Raw genomic sequence first — 22,884 nt, forward strand, 5'->3', positions numbered from 1 at the left:
AAATATAAAACTATAACACAAGGAATTGTTAATCACATACCTTTCTGTCAGTGTTAATTGGCAAATTTCCAACAAAAATCGTTCTGGCTAATTTCTGTGGATCATCGTATTTTTTTTGGATGTCACAAGGTTCCTTGAGTGGAATTTCACATTCAGATAATTTTTTCTGCTTTACGGTCTTTGCCTTTGTGTTATCACTAGTATGCCATAAGTCTTTACTGGAGGCAGGTGAAGGAGAGGTAATGAACATTGTTTAAGTTAGAATTAATGATTCTTAATTACTATCAAGGAATTATGGTAAAATAAAGAAATAATTTGGGGCAAAATCCTCATTCTGTGGGCAGCAATGACAAACTAGGTTTGACACTTAGTGCAGCAATCTAATTGTGGAGGCATTTTGCAAAATGCCTTGAAGGGGAAAAAATCACTGCTCTCCACTGAAAAGGTAAATCTACAATATTTGGAGTGCTTCCCTGATTTAGATATTTGTATTCTAATCTGCCATCTTGAAACAAGATTGAGTTAGAATCCATTATTCATAACATTAAAAGAATTGAAAAGTACAAGTAGCAAACCTAGCTTGCTCATTGTTACATACAGAATGAGGCTGTACCTACATATACAACAATGAAATTATAGTAATTAAGAAGCATGTTAAATTACTGTTAAAAACTGCTACAAGAATCAAGTCACACTTATGTTTGTGTAATTTATTCAAACTTTCATATCATATCTCAATTTTTTTTTCAATGATAGACTATTAAAAAAAACTTTCAACTTCACTGAGAAAAAATTAATTCATATCAAATACCTCACTTATCCTGCTATATGTCTTGATACCTCAATTATCTTGCTATATCTGAGAAATATGAAATTTTAAAATGTCCATTTAACATTTCTAACTGCCAACTTTTTACTACTGCCAATGTGAGACTATTCCAAACTGTCAAGGTGTCTTTGACTACATGCAGTTTTGTCCCCTGAAGCTTTATGTGGGAAAAATTGGCATATCATTTACCGAATTTAATGAAACAGCACTAAGTCAATATAAAGATACAACTATTTGTTTCCAACATACAAATTCATTGGGCAGACAATTTCAAGAATACATTTCTAAACTTTTACATTGCTTAGGGTACAATTCCTTAGGCACAATTAGTAAGAGTATGCAATATCTTCAAGACTAATATTTGATTACATCTATTTTGTTCTCTTTCAAAATTGCATAATGTTGAATTCACAAAATTAAAATTAGCAGTGATTTTACTTTGATTCTTTAACAAATACTATTTCAAATAAATATTTTATTCTTTACAAGAATTTTAAAATATTATTTGTTTGAGATGTGATAATTGGATTAAAGAGTATTTTTAGTCATTTATAACATTGACCCTTGTTATTATTCATGATTGTAACAGGGCTAAGCACTACTCATTCTCTAACATGTTTGAAGGAATTGTGAAGCCAATCACCACTGCTTTTCACACGTTTTTCAACTGTGGTCACTGTTCCTCTGGACTATCTTGTCAGAAGATCACTCTCTTTTTTTTTTTTTAGAAAATCCCAAGCACAAAAGGTATTAGAGAACCTATAGTAGTTAATACTGTGTATAGGTAGAAAGGCGAGAGTCCTTTCAGTTTCGAATTACACATAAGACATTTCCTGTCGAACCTGTGTTTTTTTCACATTCGCAGTATTCAGTTACCTAAGCACTCTATATTGACCTGACCACTGTACATCAGTTCTTTCTTTCTTTCTTCATAATTGTCTGATAGGTTTTCACATTGAAAATTACAGAACTGATCTGCAAAATATCTATTTCTTTACCTTCAATGATAATGAGAAGCACTTGAAAACTTAACATTTAACTTATTGCTTTTGATATTGCAATCAGGCAAGCTGCTATCTGTGAATACTGTTTGTTTGTTTGTTTGTTGTTTGGTTTTAGGAGCATTAGCAACTAAGGCCATATTGCTCGGGGAATATGCGGTGATCATTCCCTGACCTTTCCGCATCCTCCATATTTGGTGGTGACGGGAATACTGTTTGAATCCAGCAGACTTTCAACTGCTATAAAGAAACACTTTTGGTCTTAACAATTCATGATAAAAAGTCAGCTTGCCACCAAACTAAGTCTACAAAACTGCCAAGTTTTAGTGTAAAAAAAAAAGAAAAGAAAAAAGTTTATGCTATTGTAACTAATAATATGAATTAGGTGAAAAATGCCACGATTCACCTAATTCATATTATTAATTTAAATAACATAAACTTTTCATATTATTAATTACAATAGCATAAAACTTTTTCCCAACATTCTACACAATTTGTTTTAATTAAATAATAAAAAAAGAATAAATAAAGTTCAGTTTTCATGAAACTGAACTTGATTTGTTTTTACCTAATTCATTTAATTTCTTTAATTCAAAATAAAAAAGTGCAAGGTTTGTTGCAAATATGCCACTCTGCATTGTTTCAATGTTTTTAAACTAATAGCTGTTTTTAACTCAGTTTTTTTTATGCTGATTTCAGAAATGTTATTAGTTTTTTTGTCATGTACTGTTTTTTTCACAAATCACTTAAGTTGACATCATGAGTTGTGTTACTGAATGTATTAAGTTAGGAGTAAATGCTGGGAATTTGTAAACTAAATCTGTACATGTTGTTAACACTGCCTTTAGTCATCTGTTTCTTGATTTTGGGAGCTCCACGCAGCAGTGTTTATCACTGACTTTATTTTTGAGGTTATCGTGTTAAACTTGTGCTGAAAAGTGAGAAAATGTCTGCATTCAAGTGTTTGAACAATCCTAACTTATTTTGTTATATTTGTGGAAGTTATAGTCCTCAAGTAAAGACAAGACATTACAGATTTTGTAAAAAATGTGTATTGTGCTTATTTTGGAGTGAAACTCTGTGACCTACATAAACAATGAGCTCCACATAAAGTTTGCTGAACCTATGTTGAAGCATTGAGATTGTGGAAAAATGGTAAAAAGAGGACTACACCATTTGCAGATTTGACTGCAGCCTACAAACCACTGTGTTGATTTGTAGGCTGTTACTTTTTCTTAGTTAATGTAGAAGGGCATTGTTGTCCTAATATTTCATCTGCCATTGGACTAGTCCCACAAGGATTTAACCTGCTGATTCCATACTCTCCACTTATATTGAAGATTGTAACAACAGAGAGTGCTGAAAGTGAAGCTTCTGAAGATGAAATTGAAGTTTACATGCCTGGAGGCATTAGGTCCAGCCCTCAACTGTTTTCAGAGCATGAACTGAATGATCTGGTAAGAGATTTAAATTTACCAAGGAATCTTGAGAACTCTTTGGTTCTAAACTTAAGTCAAAAAATCTTCTAGCATATGGGATGTTTTTCTCATGGTACAGATACAGAGAACGAGAACTAGTCCCCTACTTTTCTGAGGATATTTCCATGGATTTTACAGTAATATAAATGACTTAATGAACTATTTAGGAATCAGTTACAATCCTACACAGTGGAAACTTTTTATTGATTCATCAAAGGAGTCTCAAAGGTATATTGCCATAATGGAAATAAATACAAGGCAATTCCAGTAGCTCACTCTGTACATTTGAAAGAAATGTACGAGAACTCGAAAAACACTGTTCATCGGCCTGTGCTGACTTTAAAGTGATAGGCATGTTATTTGGACAGCAAGCTGGCTCCACAAAAATATCTTGCTTTTTATGCGAGTGGAACAGTCGGGCAGTTTGTTGCCTGGATCAGAGAATGTAGTTCATAAACCACAGTAGACCCCAAAATTATCCTACTTCCACCCTTGCAAATCAAAACGGGTTTGATGAAACAGTTTGTGAAAGTGTTATTGCAGGAAAGGCACCTGCTTCAACTACCTTTGCACTAAATTCCACATCAATCACCGAAGAGAAGCTAAAATAAGGTATTTTTGATGGACCACAAATTCGCAAACTGATGAGGGAACTATGAATAAAAGAGAAACATAGGCATAGATTAGCTTCAGGTCTGTTGATGAGAACTTCTTAGGGAACAAGGTTCCAGACTACAAGATTATAGTGGAAAATATGTTGAAAACAGTGAAAAAACAAATATATATATATAGTTGAGAGTTGAAAAATATAATTGAAAATATATTGGAAAGCTTCAAAGAGCTAGGCTGCAACATGAGTGTCAAAGTACATTTTTTACACTCCCACATCAACTACTTTTTTCCCAGAAAATCTAGGAAGTGTTAGTGAAGAACAAGGGTGAGAGGTTTCACCAGAACATTAAAGACAGGGTACAAGAGGAGGTGGAATGTCAACATGATAGTTGACTATTGCCAGATGCTGAAGAGGGACTGTAAAGTAGAAGAATCTGCAAGTAAACCAAAGAAACAAAAATTTAATCCACCATAAAAAATCATTTTTTTAAAAATTAGAGGCATGTTTAGTGGACTTTTTTACCACATTGCCCTTTTTAACAGTGTTTGCAACATGTATTTAAATATAAAAGTGTGGTAAAAGTAGTATTTCATTAAAATTTCAGTGCACAAGTCTGCCAAAATTACTAAACATTTGTGAAAAATAAAATTTTCTTTTAGTGATTTTTGAAGAACCTTGATGTGATGGGAATAAATGGAAGTCTCCTTTTTGAAATCGGCATTAAAAAATGATTCAGAAACCTTTTCTGAGAAAACATCAGTGAATTTTTTTTCAAAATGCAGAATAGTGTAACTCTTAATATCAATTAAAAGACATTTTATAGACGACAATAACAATTTCATAATTAAAACAGTGCAGTGTTTCTTTAGTGTTAATTATGTAATAATTATCTGGAAATTTACCACCACACCCTTTTGGCATCTCTCATAATGTAGATATAACTTCGCAACTGTGATGGCTTGTTGTATTATCTGGGTACCTGCCCGCCCACTGATGATGAAGCCACACAGCTTCGAAACGATCGTCTGGGTGGTGGTACCGCTGAAAATAAATAACAGTAGTCTTCTCTACTAGAGAAGCGTTATTTATTTGAAGTAATGCAATAGTAGCTATCTTGTTGTGAAGGCAACCACATTATGAGATACAATTAAAACGATGCCCTCTACGGCTACATATGTAGTTCAAATATATGGTACTATATAGTAATATTATAATATTATATAGTACTATATAATATAACCGATACTATATAGTAATAATTATCATAAATTCACATTTCTTTAATTTACAAATAGTGTGGCATTTTATAATTTTAGGTAATTGTAAGAACCAGTTCTTACAATTCCCTTATTCTATTCTTCTCTAGAGTTGGCAAAGATATCCATAAGATTTCAAAACTTTGTCAAAATTGGCCTTTAAATGTTTTATTTCCAGTTGTCAATAAACTCAATTACTTTTTGTTTATAATAAAATTTACATGGAGCTTAATGGTCTTTAATCTGTTATGTGAATTACTTTTTTTTCATTCCCATTAGGACACCACCACCACCACTGGTCCCTAAACATAAGAAGTTTAGATAGGGGCAAGTAAGCATTACTGATAATTATCAAAATATGTTTAAATTACTGAAAAAGAATAAAGTCCTCAGCAGCTGCATGGGCCCATAGAAAACACAAAATGATGTGAAACTACAGCTTCTCTGGTTTCACGCCAGTATCTTATTATAGTTTGCAGTTCTTTTTTGCCAACATTAGTTGTTTCATAATACTGCAATGTGTGGTATGAGGGTCTAGATTTTAATAAAACTCTTTATGGAAGAATAGTACAAATGTATTATTAATAAGGTAACTCTTTCACAGGATTAGGTTAAAACTCCTTCTGGGACTGTTCCCACATAGGAAATATTGCTTTTAAAACATTTCTAAGTCTGTGTGCTGCACCCTGAACACCAAAGAGAAATCCTCTATTGTCTCATTTATTTAGCCATTCATTTTAAAAACTAATTTTTCTCATACAGAAAGTTCTGTAAATCCTGGAAGGAAATGGTTAAGTCATTATAAATAGGACTTTGCAATCAATGTTGAAGTTCTGATGAATTCCAAAATGTGAAGATACAAAATCATATTATGTTGACAAAAATTTAGGATTCAGGTTGTCTACTAAGCAACAAAAGCCATTCAAAAATCCTAAAACAATTTTTAGACCAGTGTACAATCCTGTATAACCATGCCTCCACTATAAACTTTCACAAATTCATATACAAAACCCCAAATTAAAAACAATAGTAAGAGAAGTAATGAGAGAGAGAGAGAGAGAGAGAGAGAGAGAGAGAGAGAGAGAGAGAGAGAGAGAGAGAGAGAGAGAGAGAGAGAGAGGAGTGTTAAATGGAGGATTTTTAAGACTGCTTCCAAAGCACGTCCTCAGTTTACCATAGAGTAAAATAATGTACAGCTACTCTTTTTTCCGCTACTGAGGAAAAATGCAGATGAGTTACAATACTCCAATTACTACAATACAAAAAGGTACTGTTTCTAATAGTAACTTAATCTTTTCACAAGTGAGTTGCCTGAAGGCATGTTGAATGTGTCAGTGTGCACTGCTGACAGTTTCTGATAGGAGTGGACTCTGTGGTATTTTCAAATGATAAAAATAAAAACTCTGCATATAAATGCTTTGAAATATTTATTTATTTATTTCTAAGTTGACTTTATTGCCCAACATGGTTACAAATTAGAAGAGATTTTATTATGCTCATTCTCATTTTTGTGCTGCCACCTATTAAAATTGTCTGCCTACTATTAGATGGGAACACAAATAAATGATGCACAAAGTGGGAAAATTTTTAAAGAAATTCACACACATATATGGACACAATGGCGCAACCTTCAAAACAGATCTACACATGTACTGTGAAAGGATTAAATGCATTTTTAAAGTGGAAGTGTTTTCATGTTTAACGATACTACTGTTCACAAAAAAAGAAGTAAATAAATAATAATAAAAAATTAAATAATTAATCAGTTTTCCAAGGGCAAAGTTGAAACATGATTTTCGCATGAGGCACACTGGCCTCATGCGAAAATCATGTTTCCATTAATATCACATTTTTCCAGATCACAGCTGTTGAGGCCCTCCCATATTCTCTTTTAACTAAAGAATATTAATTACCTCTGTACAAATGATTCCTCTAAGTCAGCTTCATTTGAATCTGTTGAAAAGTTAGGGGCTTCCCCTTCTGAAGTGCTTGTGGATTTAGAGAGCCACTTCCTTTTATTCCCTGATTTGAGACTCTGAAAAATATAAACTATTTCAAAACTGTAGCTGAGTCAATCGGAATGCAAGTGCAGATTAATACATTTACAAAAAAATAACAAATCAGTAGCCAAGTTGAACAAATGAATGGCATTGCAACGTATAAGTAGCAATTTGCAGAATAAAACATGTACAAGGTGTTGGAAAAGTTTTAGGACCGATTTTTTTTAAACAATACTACTAATACCATACATTTGCTACTGTTGAAACTATTCACTATCAAGTCTGAACTAGCTCTGTGCCAAGTTTCATCAGTGTGTACAAAGGTGTCCTACTGGAAAGATGTGTGAAGTTGGCACAGTAAAACCATGTCATCATGGATTCAGGGACCAAGCAAAGAGTGGCAATAAAATTGTTTTAAAGCTGGAAAAAGTGCAACTTTTTCAGTTGCAGTAGTGAGTGTAGCTTATGGACACGAAGCACTATCATGATCCAACATTTTTCACTGGTATGTGCGGTTCCATAAAGATGTTCAGGATGATGTGTGGAGTGGTTGCCCATCCCAGTCTTGTATGTACTCAACCAGTGAAAAAGTTCGGCAGCTGTTAATGGAAGATTTTCACCTGTCCCTCTGAATGATAGCAAACTGGCTTCACACCAGTAAGGATACCATGCATCCAACTGTTGTCGAAGATTTGTAAAAGGAATGTGTGCTCAAACTTCGTACTGCATGCATTGATGGAAGAACAGAAGGAGGAACGAGTTGCTGTGTCGCAATTTGATTGAGATGGCAGATCTAGACTTTTTTTAAAAAAAATCATAACTGGTAATGAACCTGAAACAAAAAGACAATCAATGGTGAGGCTGAAGAAACTCTGTTCCATAAGTCTCAAACCAAGATGATGTTGATGATTTTTTTTTTTGAATGGCAAGGAGTTGTGCACAAAGAATTTGTACCAGAAGGGCAGTCAAGTCTGAATTTTACAGAGGAGTGAGGACAGATCCTTGAAAAGAATTTGCTGTGTTATGACATTTCAAACATATAACCCTGCACACACGAACAGAGAGAGAGAGAGAAGACAAAAACAGTATACAGGAGGAGTAATAAATATTATACAGTTGTATTTAAACTGAAAAGATAAGTTTAAAGAATGTAAATCTATAGAGTTTTATTAAGTGTTCTATAAAATTATACTCTTAGTAATTAATAAGTTAACTATATTCACCTTTAGATCTAAAGTGATAATATCACAGAAGAGGGGGGGGAGGAGTTCAGTTTAAGAAAAAAAAAATCAAACATGCCTGAAATTTACACATTAACTTTTCTTTTGTCTAACATAAGTATAGGATGTATGGTTATATCACACTTTAGGGTTTTAACTACTTACTTTTTGTGATTGATTATCCATTTTTTCATTTTGTTTAACAGGAGTATATGACACAAATGAAGGTGCAGGACTATCAAATATGTCATTCACTTTTTTTTTGGATTTGGCATTTTTTTTCGTTGCCTTCGTGGACTCCTGCAGAACAGCTGCAATGTCTCCAACTCTATACGAATTCATATCTAATAAAGTATAAAAAAAAAATTAGTAAATGAAATCTTTAAATATAATTGACACCGCTATGATGTATAACTAGGGAATAAATTTCTATGTTAAAAAAATTGAATAAAAAAAAAAAAAAAGCAAGTTATCATTTTAATTAGGAAAATATTTGTTTCAAATCACTATTTTAATCTGAATGAAGAAAAGAAAATGTATCCAGAATACATTATAGAAAAGATGGACCAGTTACAGTAAACTTTAATGAGTCCAAATGTCAAATACCCAGCTTTATACAATATCTGATTCAATTTTAATTTGGGCCAAATATGCATATTGGCAATATCTAAATTTTTCTGTTTAACTTTTGTGAAAATATTAATTTATCTTTACTGTTCACAATGCTTTATATACTTTACAAAACTCACCTCCAATCCCATTTGGTTTGATACAAGAATGTAAAGAATTAAAATCTACAAACTATAAGTCTACTCCCCCAGTGAAGGTGCACCTTTAGAAGGTAGATTACATTCCATTAAAAATTCCAGCACTCCAATCAGACTTTAGTGGAATAACAATCCACTAAACTCTGATTACTATATCCACTATAAATCTAACCTCCTTTATGAAATGTTTTTTTACTTGTTTATAAAGCAACCCATTGAGTTGCTTTGATAAGATAAACCGCACAACACAAAGCTGGTCCACAACTGGTGTGGAACAGCATTGCAGGGCATGGCTGTGGGATACCAAATCTGCAGTGACTGCAGAGGGATGGAGCTATGTAACGGCCAAGATGTGTGCAAAAAAATTTAACATCAAAGAGTTAAAAGCCCAGATTAAAAGGCAGTGACTTCCATTTTTCAAGGGTTGCTTAAAAATACTTGGAATGAAACTGGCTACTTTCTCGACATTCTACATGCTACCAGAGGTTCCCATGTAGGAGTTTACTGACGTGCAGTTGTGTGATTAGAAATTGAATTACAAACCATTTTACCTATTACAATAAAATTTTAATTGAGCTTTATAAATCAGTAAATAATTTATAGATACCAAGTATTATTATTAGTATTAGTTACTATTACACTATACAATGTTAATTTTAGGTAACCCATCTGTGAACTGTGTATATTACCAAAACAAACATGTTTGGTTTGCCATTAGAGCTTTTCTTCGTTTCTCGACCAAACAGCTGTTTGAATATTCCCACTTGGCAGTTAGTTACATCAGCTGCTGAACACCATCAAATATGTTATTTAAATGTCATAGAAGATAGCTAGCTTTTAACTTTGCATTCAGCAGAATTTCAGATATCTTGGCCTCACTGATATTAATTTAATACTTCACGTACAATTAGTTACATAAGCGAATCACAGTTTGTGACTTTTATACAACAGCAATGTGGGGAAATACTAACCCCACCATAAAATATTCATTTTAACAGTGATATATGGAAGTACTATCATCCCCTTTTTTGCCCTTGTCTAAAAGTCAGGAAGTGTAATTCATATAACAGTATCAGTTATGTAAGTGAATCAGTGTTCCCAACTTTCAAGGGCTGGGGGTGGGGGAACAGTATTCACACATATCTCGTTGTTAAAATGAAAATATACCTGTTATAAGTACTAAATATAATATCAAGCCAGTCCCCAATACCTGCATTCTTCCATGCAGCCAAGTTTTGTGGTAAATTTTTGCAGCTGACTATGCTCAATGGTAATAGCAAACTGATATGTCAGATTTTTACCAGTAACATGAAAATTAGGTTTCCTCTTATGTGCTAGCTAAAAAAATCTGTTATTTTTTTGTAATCACTTTGTCATTATTAAAATATTTGACACACGTCAGCTTGCCATTTATGTCGAGTGCAGTGGGTTATGAACATTTGCGGTGAAACATGGCAGTAACACAAGTGAAGGCAAAGCAAGCTCCAATTGGAATAGAGAAAGTCGCACACCTTTTAGAAATTTCTGAAAAATGACCTCACAAGCAGAAACAAATCTTAAAATGCTAGGTAAACTTATGCTATACGTAAAAAGTAGACCCATCAATTTGTCATTGCTGACATGGGCCGTTCGCAAATTTAAAAAAGATGCTGTAGGGTAAATTTGAAAATTGGCTAGTTTTAGATTCACTCGACATGAATGAGCTGATGTTACGGTGCTGACCAAGAGCATAATGAGAAACTGTTGACAGACAGGGATATTCAGGGATATTCATGTGTTGTTGTGGCGGATCCCAGGGTTTCCCCCATAAGCCGCTATTGTACTTCTTGTGTTGAAGCTTATGCCAAAACCAGCCAATTGTATGTAGTGTGTTGGTCTTGTAAGTGTTATGATGTGTTCTGTTGTTATGTTATCGGCCGGTGCCTGACTCTTAGCAGATAAGAAGCAGTAACACCTGGTCACTACGTCTCACCCCCCATCCCCGCCACATGGAGGCGGCCAGGATCAATTATCTCCTGCTGGGCAAGCCCAGGGCATAACACCTGAGAGTGCCCGAAAAAGAGAGTGAAGTGGAAAAAGAGGAATACAGAGGGAAAAGTTTGGGATCTGGGGAGGTAAATGGATAGAATAGAGGAGAATCAACAGAGTGACTCTCCAATAGCATTAGCATTAGCATTAGTAGAGGCATATGATGCAAGAAAGCAAGCTTATTCAGCATCATCCAAAAAAAAAAAAAAAAAAACCCTCTCCCATTTCACCCCTCCGTTCGTTCGAAATACCTGTCCAGTTGAGCTTTAAATTTGTTTAGGCTATCAACTTCAACAACAAGTGATGGAAGTCGGTTCCACCAACCAACCACCCGCTGGCCAAAGGCAAATTTCCGCACATCTATCCGACATCCGTCCTTCCTCAATTTGAATTTATGCCCTCTGAGGTGATTATTCTGAGAAAGATGAAGAATCCCATTGGCATTGAGCATGCTCAAACCATTCAAAGCCTTATACACCTCTATCAGATCACCTCGCCGGTGCCTAGTCTCCAGACTCTGTAATTTGCAAAACTTAAGCCTTTCTTCGTAAGAGCAACCCTTTGTTCCATTTACTAATCTTGTTGCCCTTCTCTGTACCCGTTCCAGCAGTTCTACATCCTTCTTGAAATGAGGCCTCCAGACCTGTATACAGTACTCAAGATGTGGCCTAACCATTGCCTTATACAAGGGAATAATCACCTCCTTATCCCTGCTAGAAAAATTCCTGTATATCATTGACAAGACACCATGAGCTACTCTTGCAGCTCGTCTGCACTGCTCAGAGAACTTCATATCTGCCTGCACAATTACCCCCAGGTCCTTTTCATTCTCCACCACTGTCAGTGTAGTACCGCAGAGTTGATACATTGCTCTGGGGTTACTGTTCCCCATATGTAGTACTTTACATTTGTCAATGTTAAACTTCATTTGCCACCTCTCAGCCCATCTGTTCAACCTTTCCAGATCCTGTTGCAGCAGCATAGCGTCAGTAGTGTCCTTAACGACCCTGCCAACCTTTGTATCATCTGCAAACTTAGACATTAAACTTGATATCCCATCATCAATATCATTCATAAACACCGAAAACAACAATGGACCCAACACTGAACCTTGAGGAACTCCACTAATAACATTAGTCCACGTTGAGCAGTGTCCATTGATTACCACTCTCTGTCTTCTGCCACTCATCCATCCCCTTATCCATAGCAGCAATTTGCCTCCAATGCCACACTGCTCCAATTTGTGCAGCAGTCTTCCATGTGCAACAGTATCAAAAGCCTTTCTAAGATCCAAATATATAATATCAAAGTTATTCCCTGCATCCAGTTCTTTTGTGACTACATCATAGTATCCAATCAAATTGGTCAGGCAAGACCTGCCCTTAACAAAACCATGCTGCGTCTGAGCTGTAACTGAATTCTTGTCTAGATGATCCTGCAGTGCTTCTTTAACCAGTGCCTCCATTAATTTACCTGGAACAGAAGTTAAACTAACAGGTCTATAATTACTTGTGTCAGCCTTTGATCCTCCTTTGTGAATTGGGGTTACATTTGCACATCTCCAGTCTATGGGTACCTCCCCTGAGTCCAAAGAAGCTCTCATAATTATGGCTAGGGGTTTGCATACTTCCTTTGCTGCCTCCTTTAATATAACTGGATAGATCCCATCCACCCCAGGTGCCTTTTTTATGTTTATCCTCAACAATCTCTCCTCCACTTTCCTCTCAGTTATTACAAAATCATCCAGCTCACTGCCAATGTTTACTTTACCTACATCATTCTCCTTCCTGAATAACTCCTCATGCGTGAATGTAGATGCAAAATACTCGTTTAGATTGTTAGCTACCTGAGCAGGATCCTCAACTGTTGAACCATCAATATCCAGTGGACCAATCTGATTCATCCCTTTCCTTCTCGAGTTCAAGTATGTAAAGAACTCCTTTCTGTTTTTCTTTGCATCCTTTGCCAAGGATTTTTCGTAGTCTGCCTTTGCCTGCCTAATCTCCTTTGTGACTTGGTTACAGACCAACTTATATCTATCATAGGCTTCCATGTCACCCATTAATTTGTATGTATCCCATGCATTTTTCTTCTCTGCCACATGTCTCATTAGTCCATCTGACAACCATTTAGGCCTAAACCTTGAACAATATTTCTTAGTTGGTATGTAAAGCCTGGTAGCCACCAAGATTAGTTCCTTGAATGCTTCCCATTTTGAGTTTGCTGTTGGTAACATCATCAGTTGGTCCCACTGTATAGAATTTAAATACTGTCTCAGACCATCATAGTCGCCTTTACGAAAACAAAAACCCTTCCCTTTACCTCTGATGGTAGTTACCTCCTTGAGTAAATCCCACTTCAACACACTGTGATCACTGCCACCTAGTGGTTCATTTATCTGCAGGTTCTTAATGCATGAAGAATCACTACTGATAATCAGATCAAGAGTATTGCTCCCTCTTGTTGCCTCACGAACATGCTGATGTAGAAAACAATCATCCAATAAATCCACAAAAGCCTTGCTAGTGTGCGAGTGACCAACCCACAAATTCCAGTCAATATCTGGGAAATTAAAATCCCCCATTATAAGACTCTCTGATTTACTGGCCCACTCTATTTCCCTATACAATATATTATTATACTCATCAGAGTCATTAGGCCTATAGCACACTCCTACTCTCAATTTTGATTTCCCTATGCTTATGTCTGGTCAGCTTATGCTTATGTCTGGTCAGCTTATGCTTATGCGTATGCTTATGTCAGGTGATGATGGTCAGCAGGACTGCAAGCAAAATCACGATCAAACTAAACAATGAAAAATTAGAGCAAATACACCGCTTCAAGTATCTCGGAGTACTCATTGATGACCAGCTGAACCATGAGGCCGAAATCAAAAGCAGAATTGAACAAGCCAGGCAGGCATTCACCAAGTGGAAAACCCTCCTCACCGACAGAAGCTTGAACATCATGCTCAAATTACGCACATTGAAATGCTACATCTGGCCAATACTGCTCTACGGTGCAGAAACCTGGACTCTAACATCAGCCACTACAAAAAAGCTCCAGGCCTTCGAAATGTGGCTCTACCGAAGAATGCTGAAAATCCCGTGGACAGCCAAGATAACCAACGAACAGGTCCTGCAGGACATACACACGGAACGGGACCTGCTCAAAACCATCATCAGCAGGAAATGTAAATACCTAGGTCACATCGCTAGGAACCAACAAAAATATCACCTACTGCCACTCATCCTGGAGGGAAAGATCGAAGGCAAGAAACGCCCAGGCAAACCGAAAATGGCATGGCTAGATAACATCAACACCTGGCTTCACATGACAACAGCACAAATTCTACACGCAGCGCTAGACAGAGAACAATATCAAAACGAAGTCGCAAACGCCATTCGGCAGCATTAAAGAAGAAGAAGAAGATGCTTATGTCACACCAAACTGACTCGACACTGCCCTGTCCATCGATGTCAACTGGCTTCACTTCCTTTGACTTTATGTGTTTCTTAATTAATAGCATAACCCCTCCTCCCCTCCTGTCCTGTCTATCCTTTCTATATACATTGTATTCCCCAAATTCCAGTTCCACATTACTTATATCTGTGTGACACCACGTCTCTGATATCCCAACAATATCTGCCTTTGATGTTTTGAGCAATACCTCAAATTCATCAAATTTATTTACCAAACTCCTAGCATTGGTGTACACGCAGGTATACATGCACCTGTTTCTATTCTTAGCTACCCTAACACAACCCATGTGTTTACTTGTAACGCAATGACTACCAGCAGTCTCTGAAATATCCTGCATCTTGTTTTTCAGACTTCTGCTCATTTGAATAGAAGCAGTGCAAGAATCACTTCCACCTCTGCCAGTGGCTACTGTTAATCTATTAGTCCTTGTATCCCCCCAACTAGCAGTTTTCCGACCCACCTAACACTGCCTCGACAGCATCAGCAAAAATTCTTGCACCCTTTCTATTTAAGTGTATCCCATCCCTGTAGAAGCAATCTCTCCTGTTAACAAGTACAGTCCAGGCTGAAAAAAATTCTACCCCTTGAGCCTTGCACAATCCCTCCAGGGCCGAATTCATCGACAAGGCTCTCATCATATACTCCCTCCTATCGTGTCTGGGCAGAATTGCAGACACTTTCAAGTTCAACCCTAATTCACGGCTTTTTTTCAACAGTGACCTGTACTTGCTAAGTAATTCCGCCGGTCTCCTACTCTTAATATCATTAGTGCCAACGTGTACAACTATATCACCTTTTGTGCCCTTAAAAGATGATATCCGCTCTACAACGTCATCAACCTTTGCCCCTGGCAGACATACCCTGGTCCTATTCCACCTATCCTTTTTACAAAGCATGTTCCCCGTTTCCCTGACAATAGAGTCACCAACAACTACTAGTTCCTGTGGGACCAGCGCATTCTGCCTAGGGGGCTGCCCCTGTGTTGCCTGATGACCAAGTACAAGCTCTGGCGTTGATGTGGGCAGCTGAGAGCTTGATGGGCCCCTTAATTTATTTCCTTCGAGGGCATCCACCCTGTCCTTCAAGGTCTCATAAAGGCCCATAACAACGCTGAGTTGTCGCCTGATTTCCTTGCACTCCTTACATCGTGCACACACAAAGACATCCCCCTTGGCAGTATCATGTCCCGTACCCGACGGGACATGATACTGCGAATAGTTAGAAGTGAGAAGAAGTTAAGCAAGAATAAAGTAGGAAGAAGTGGAGAAGTGGACTAACTTCTCTAACCATGGAGACCTATCTCATGGAAAATCCCATCCTAGGAACTAGGATCAGCAAAACATCTTAATTACAGTTTGCCTAACCCCTTGTAGGCAGAACGTCTTCAGTTGTTGAAGAAATGATTGATCTTCTAAAATAAAAAAAAAAAAAAAAAACAACAAAACACAGTGAAAGCAAATTCCACGAATTCTGAAAAGCTCCACAGAAAGACACTATGTGCAATATGTACAATATCCTCTTCTTCAGGAACACAGCAGAATATACACTACAGCAGAATATACACTATGTACAGATTCGTCCAATGTAATGCCATAACCTGGCCCAATAAATAAAATGTTTCAGGATTAACGCAAAAGTAATATACATGTCAAAAGTAATATAAAAGTAATATAGATGAGATCACATTAGGCAGGGTTCAAAATTATGTTTTAAAAAGTTCTTGCCTAAATACAATTTGTGTGTGGTATTTACTCACAAAGTAATATTAATTCCAAAAACTATGAAACACTAAAGGCCAAATAGTATCTCGATGAGTAGAGCAAAATTCCTTATACAGTAAAAACCTATTCTGCAGAAAACAGTTTCACATCAAGAACAAGTCTATTATAAAATCCAGGAAAGTATAGTGTAGCACTTTATGATACTAATCAGTTGCAAATATAGAATCCAATCAAAATGAGAGATATTTCTTTCCTAATCCAATAAAGGATCCAAGAACTCGCAGGAACAGTAAAACTAGGACCTAATTTCGGTTCTTCTTTTAAATGCACCAGAAGCAAACACATTCATAGCATTAAAAGCTGTCTGAGACTCAACCAGAATTTTATTGTTGCTGGAGTCCAAGTTAGGAACTACACTAAGTAGGTCACGTCGAAGATCGTTATAATAATGACATTGATGAAGAATATGGTTAACAGTTTCTTCCTGGCCACACAAACAAGATGTTGTTGGTGAAAGTCCCAGTTTGTGAAGTTTACTATTTATACTTCCGTGGCCAGTTAATATAAACATACCATATAAACCCGGCGAAAACCACTTTAACTCCTCCTTTTTAATTTCACTTGCTACAGGCAGAAATTCCCTTGTGACTGCACCAATATCAGATGAAGACCACTCTTGCTGCCATTTTGCAATAAAAATTTGCCTTAATCTTGTCTTCTCAGTCTTAATGGGAGCACTTAGATCTAATTGGATGTTATCATAGGTCAACGGTATTTTCTTCAAAAGGTGATACTTAAGGTAGCGGTACTGAACTTCAAAATGGACAGGTAGTTTCCCAAGCAAAACCTGAAGAGCCATGGTGGAGGTAGTTCGACAAGCTCTTGACATGGTCAGGAGGGCAGCCCTCTGTGCTTGTAACAGTTGCTTTACTACAGCAACTTTATTAGCTCTAAAGCCCCATGCACCCGCTCCATAAGAAATTATCGACAAAAACACACAATTATAGTGAAGTCGTAAGGTTTGGCCTCTAAGACCCCAGTCTTGTCTTGTTATCTGTTTAATTCGGCTCAGGAACAATTTAGCCTTTTCTTTCACATACTGAACATGTGGTAGGAAACTGAGAGCATCATCAATATAAATGCCTAGGTATTTGGTCTTCGATAAGTACTTAATGGATTGTTCCCTATATTTAATAACTGGAGGTCTTCCATGGTCAAGCTTTCCCTTAAGCAACATCTGAGACGTTTTTGCAATAGAAACCTGCAATTTATGTGTTGAAGACCAGTTGGAGAGTTCTAACAGCACAGCATTTGCTGATTCTTCAAGGCTTTTCCTAGAATTACCCTGGATTAATATTGTAAGATCGTCAGCGTATGCAATCATATGAATAGCTGGAAACTCTTAACCAACCAGGAATCAAAAACAAGAATCCAGCACAAGGGACCAAGTATTGACCCCTGTGGACATCCTCTTGTAACTCTGCGAGAGACCTCCTCCAGTCCAGACAACTGACAACTGAGCTTGCTGTTGCAGGTTGGTTGGTTAGTTGTTTTGGGTTTTACTGGTGCATCAGCGACTAAAGCTATAATGCACCGCTGTTGCAGGTACTGGAAACCTGCCAACTAAACAATATGAAGGAAATCTTATTGATATACGACTGACACATTCTCTGATTATGATGAATTCACTAAGTACACTGCTTTTTCACTGCCAGCAGTGAAAAAGCAGTGTGCTGGTCAATGCATCATAATTTCTCTATTTACCTTCACCGAAAATTATTATGAAAGAATATACAGATACTTCAGACTTATGACAAGTTCTGTTCTGGTACTTCTGCCATAAGTCGAATATAAATAACAATGGTAATATAGGGGTATGGTACTAAAGGTTAATAAGAAAATAATAGTAATAATAATAATAAATTTAATAAGAAAAGGTAAGTAAAAATTTCACAATTAAAGACAAAATTATTCATTGCATGAAGAAGAGTGAGAGAGAGAGAGGTGCTAGACTTTTCAGCGAAGGAACAGTGGAAGCATATGTGTAATGTTTCCTTTTTGCCTTTTCTTTTCATTGTAGATCTTCCTGTAGCAAGAAAGGGCATTTGAATATCTTTCAACATTTGGATCCATTTCTTCCAACATCTGCATTCCTTATTAATTATGGAAAATGATTCTGCCATCTTTTTCACCAAAAACTTTCTTGCTCCAGCATTTCTTCTACATTTTCTTTCTCTTCTTATTCTCTAACATCTTATAGTTCCAGCTCAATCACCTCATCATTAGTTAATTCTACTTCTGTGTTTTTTTAAAAAAAAATCTGCTCCACCTCGTTTGCATCCACTTCCGATTCCAGCTGCTCTCCAAGTTCTACAACTTTGTTACTAATCTCGGTAATAGCGTTATCCTTATCAAACCAAGGGACATCAATTTCCATGAGATTCTTCCATATGCAGCTTGTGCATTTATTATTAACCTCATTCCATGCTGCAGCTATGTTCATTGTGCAATGCAAAATATTATAAGCCATCCAAAATTCTCTCACAGTGGTAGTAATTCCCTCTTTGAAGTAGCAGTAATAAATCATCAATGGTTTTAGCTTATATCCTGCTACATTTCCTCCAAAAAGTAGGGTGATGCGATCTTTGAATGCTTTAAATCCTGCTATTGTTTTAGCTTCTTTGTAGATGTACGTACGTTCAGAAATTTTTTTCAAAAAATAAGCTTGTTTCATCCACACTGAATATTTATTCAAGTAAATATTCTCCCTCTTTAACGATACGATTAAATTCTTCCTTAAAAGCTTCAGCAGCTTCTGTATCCAAAGCTCAGGGGTACACATTTCTGAGTTTGATCCACTATCTGTGTAACTAATAAACTTTCCCATCTCATGAATAGGCCATTTTTTTTTTTTTTTTTTTGTTATTATTGTTGAGTTGATAGGCACTGATGCTTTTATTGCTTCACAAATTCTGTATTTATCCTTTATGATGGTGGATATAGTCGAGTGAGATAAGGTGAAGTCATGCGGCAGTTCTGTTATAGATTTACCTTTTCGTGTTGTGTTATTATTTTCAGCTTCGTCTCTAAGCTTTTCTTTCTCTTCTTCCCAATAGGAGATGGTGAATCAATTTTACATTTCTAGCCATATTAATTAAAGGGTAGTTTGGTTCCTGAGATAACAAAAAGATTGGAAATCACACAGCAATAATATCACATTCACTAGCTTTGAAGAACAGTGCGCGAATGAGTCATACTGAAAGTAGCTAGGCTTAATGACGGCATACTAAACATGGGATGCCATAATTGTCATCAGCAAGTGTGACAGTGTTAGGACTCAAATTCTATTTTTTTAATTTCTAATTTTTTTTTTTAAATTTAATATATGCAACTATCGTAACTAAGAATGGTTGTAAGTCAGAAGTTGGGGAGTATCTGTATATGTAATGTTGGCTTATCAAGATATGATACTTTATAAAGGCACAGAAACAACACTTAATGAAGTTTGCTTTGGCTCCAATCATAAAAAGACTTTGGATGAGGTCTATTCATCCCAATGACCATATCTTTATATTGTGTGCCCACAGGCAGAAGCAGCTTTGTTATACCCCCCCCACAAAACTCCCTGAGCTCAGCTCAAAACTAGCCTGTCACAAAATAGTTTCGCACTGACTTCTGAAAAATCTATTTTTAGTAATATACAATTTTTCTGGGAGCCTCCGTAGCCAGGTGAGCAGGAGTAGCAGTGCGTAGCACACACTTCTTGATTAAAATGGGGTTCGAGCCTGTGACCACCATATACGGAAGATGTGGAAAGGTCAGGGAATGACCACTGTATATCCCCAGAGCAATATGGCCTTAGTTGCTAATGCTCCTAAAAACCAAATAACAAACAAACAATTTTTCTGTATTGCTTTCTTATGAGGTTTTATGTATCTTAACTCAATATTTAACAATAACAACATGACACCAATAACCATCTTATCAAAACCATGCAATAAGAAGATTACTAGTGTCGTGTAATAATAATGTTGGAATTTTTTATTTAATTATTGTGTAAAAAAATTCACAAATAGTTTTAAAGAACTTTTTGTGGTCTGTAGCCTGTGGGGACACATACGGTCCACAACCTGTAATGTGTTCCTAAAAATCTAACTGTTATGGTATTTCGTGCATTAAAAATAACAGGGCTTATGGAAAAAATAGGGATGGGGCAGAGCACTCAAAAAAAAAAAAAAAGTTCAGTCTGGTAAATAAAACACTAAAAAAAGTTAGAAACCAAATAAAATTGCTAACACAGGTTTAAACATCTTAAATTTCTAATAAATAAATATTACAGCAAATATAGCACTTTACCTCAAAAGATATGAAATTTGCTTGATTGATATTTCAAAAAAAAAACAGAAAAGAAAATGTCAATGAATATTGACATTTTCTTTTCTTTTTTTTTGGGTTGTAAAATTTAAAACAGTAAAAAAGATAAGCAACCAATAACGACAAACATGGGACGCACAAATGAAACAAGTTTACGAAGAGAAGATTCTGAAAATTTATTTATGTTTTTTATATGACTGAAGATTCATGGAAGTATACGCTTGCTTTCTTTCATCATTTGCCACTATTAATACTAATATTTTCAGGGTTTCCCTGAAAATATTTCAGCCTGTGACTCAAGGAATTATCCAGATTATTGTTATGCCATATTATGAATGGCACTTAACAGGAACAAATTCAAGAGGAAGGTAGTGCTTTATGATGGCACCCAAGTTTCACTTGTATAAAAAATGCAATTTGGGCTTGTGCTTGAAATATAGTTAAATACAAAACTAAAAATCGTGTCCCGCTTGTTTGTTGATGGACAATCAGAAAATAAAGATTTTGAAGAATTTAAAACAATGAAAGCAGATACAATAACAAATAACAAAAGGTTAAAACTTCAAGAAGATTAATACGTGCACCAACATATCCAGTTAGTATATTGGAAATAAATAAAATAAATGATTCTGGTATCATAAACAGTGTTCTGAATCCCAAACCAGAAAATCATTCCTGTACTGAAAATAAAAATCATGGTAATAAAGTAATATGGGTTGGTGAATGCTAAAACTTGTTAGACGTTAAATTAAGCCCTACTTAATTTAATATCTAGCAACTTTTAGCATCCTCTGTTCCATATAATTTTACTGCCATGATTTAGTAGTAGTAGTGACAAAAGATGCAAGAAAGAAAGCTTAGATAGCACCAGCCAAAAAATAATAATAATAAATAAATAAATAATAATAATAAAATAAATAAATAATAATAATAAAATAAATAAATAAAAAAATAAAAACTATACACTTCACTTATCCGTACCCTCCAAGAATCTGTCTAGTTCCTCCTTGAATTTACTCAAACCATCTACTTTCACAACAACAAATGAAGACTGTTCCAACAATCAACACCTGCTGGCTGAAGGCAAACACATTAATCATGCAACCATCATTTCTCAACTTGAATTTGTACCTCCTCCTGTGTGTAGCCTTAGCAAGAGGAAGAATGCCATTAACATTCTACTTACTCAATCCAGTCAAGGCCTTAAACACCTCAATAAGATCAGCACACAGGTGCCTAGTCTCCAGATGCTGCAATTTGGAAAATTGAAGCCGTTTTTTGATAAAAGCACCCCTTTGTTCCCCTCACCAATCTCATTGCCTTTCTCTTTCTCTGTAGCTGTTCTTCTACATCCTCCATAAAATTAGGTCTCATAAAAAGGGATAATCACCTCCTTATACCTGCTAGCGAAGTTTCTATATAACATTGGAAAAACCCAATGAGTTGTCTTGGCAGCATGTTGGTCAGCACTGCTCAGAGAATTTCATCTGACTGCATCCCCAGGTCTTTTCCATTTTCTACCACCCTGAGTGTAGTACTGTATAGCTGCTACATTAGTCTGGAGTTACTGCTACCCATATGCAGTACTTTGCAAATGGCAATTTAAACTTCAGTTGGCATTTCTCAGCCCCTACCTGCCTAACTTTTCTAGATCCTGTTGCAGTAGCATATGTCATTAACCACCATACCAACCTTTATACACCTGCAAACTTGGACATTCAGCCTTCATCAATATCATTGATAAATATAGAAAACTATCCCAACGCTGAACCCTGGAGGTCTCCATTAATAACATTAGTCCACGAAGAGCAGTGCCCACTGATAACCACTGTCTTTTTCCAATTAACCACCCCTTTATCGATAGAATTAACTTGCCCTTAATGCCACATTGCTCCAGTTTGTACAGCAGGCTTTGTGCAACAGTATCAAAAGCCTTCCTGAAATCAAAGTACAGTCGGACCTCTTTTTATCGAACTTCCACATAACGAAATTTTCTATGTAGCAAACCTTTTTGATTTCCCACTGGTCATTACATTGAAAATAGTTTCCATATAACATAGAAAATTTCCATATAACCAACTAATTTCAAGAGACCTGGGTACACATTGTTTGCA

At 36.0% G+C, this 22,884-nt stretch overlaps 1 protein-coding gene across 1 annotated transcript in view; it reads right to left on the reverse strand.

The window, feature by feature from the left end:
• The window catches only part of LOC150088534 (RNA-binding protein 34-like), a 101,818-nt gene that overhangs the window by 74,263 nt on the left and 4,671 nt on the right, over nt 1–22,884 (reverse strand). The window contains exons 2-4 of the mRNA XM_090370790.1: nt 8,563–8,741; nt 7,091–7,212; nt 41–218 (exon numbers count right to left, since the gene is read on the reverse strand). Of these exons, the coding sequence (XP_090226916.1) occupies nt 41–218; nt 7,091–7,212; nt 8,563–8,739 (477 nt within the window). The 5' untranslated portion in view covers nt 8,740–8,741. The remainder of the gene's footprint in view (nt 1–40; nt 219–7,090; nt 7,213–8,562; nt 8,742–22,884) is intronic.

Source organism: Mastigoproctus giganteus, chromosome 3, assembly GCF_048544385.1.
Source record: "Mastigoproctus giganteus isolate SK-2022 chromosome 3, ASM4854438v1, whole genome shotgun sequence".
NCBI classification, from domain to species: Eukaryota; Metazoa; Arthropoda; class Arachnida; order Uropygi; family Thelyphonidae; genus Mastigoproctus; species Mastigoproctus giganteus.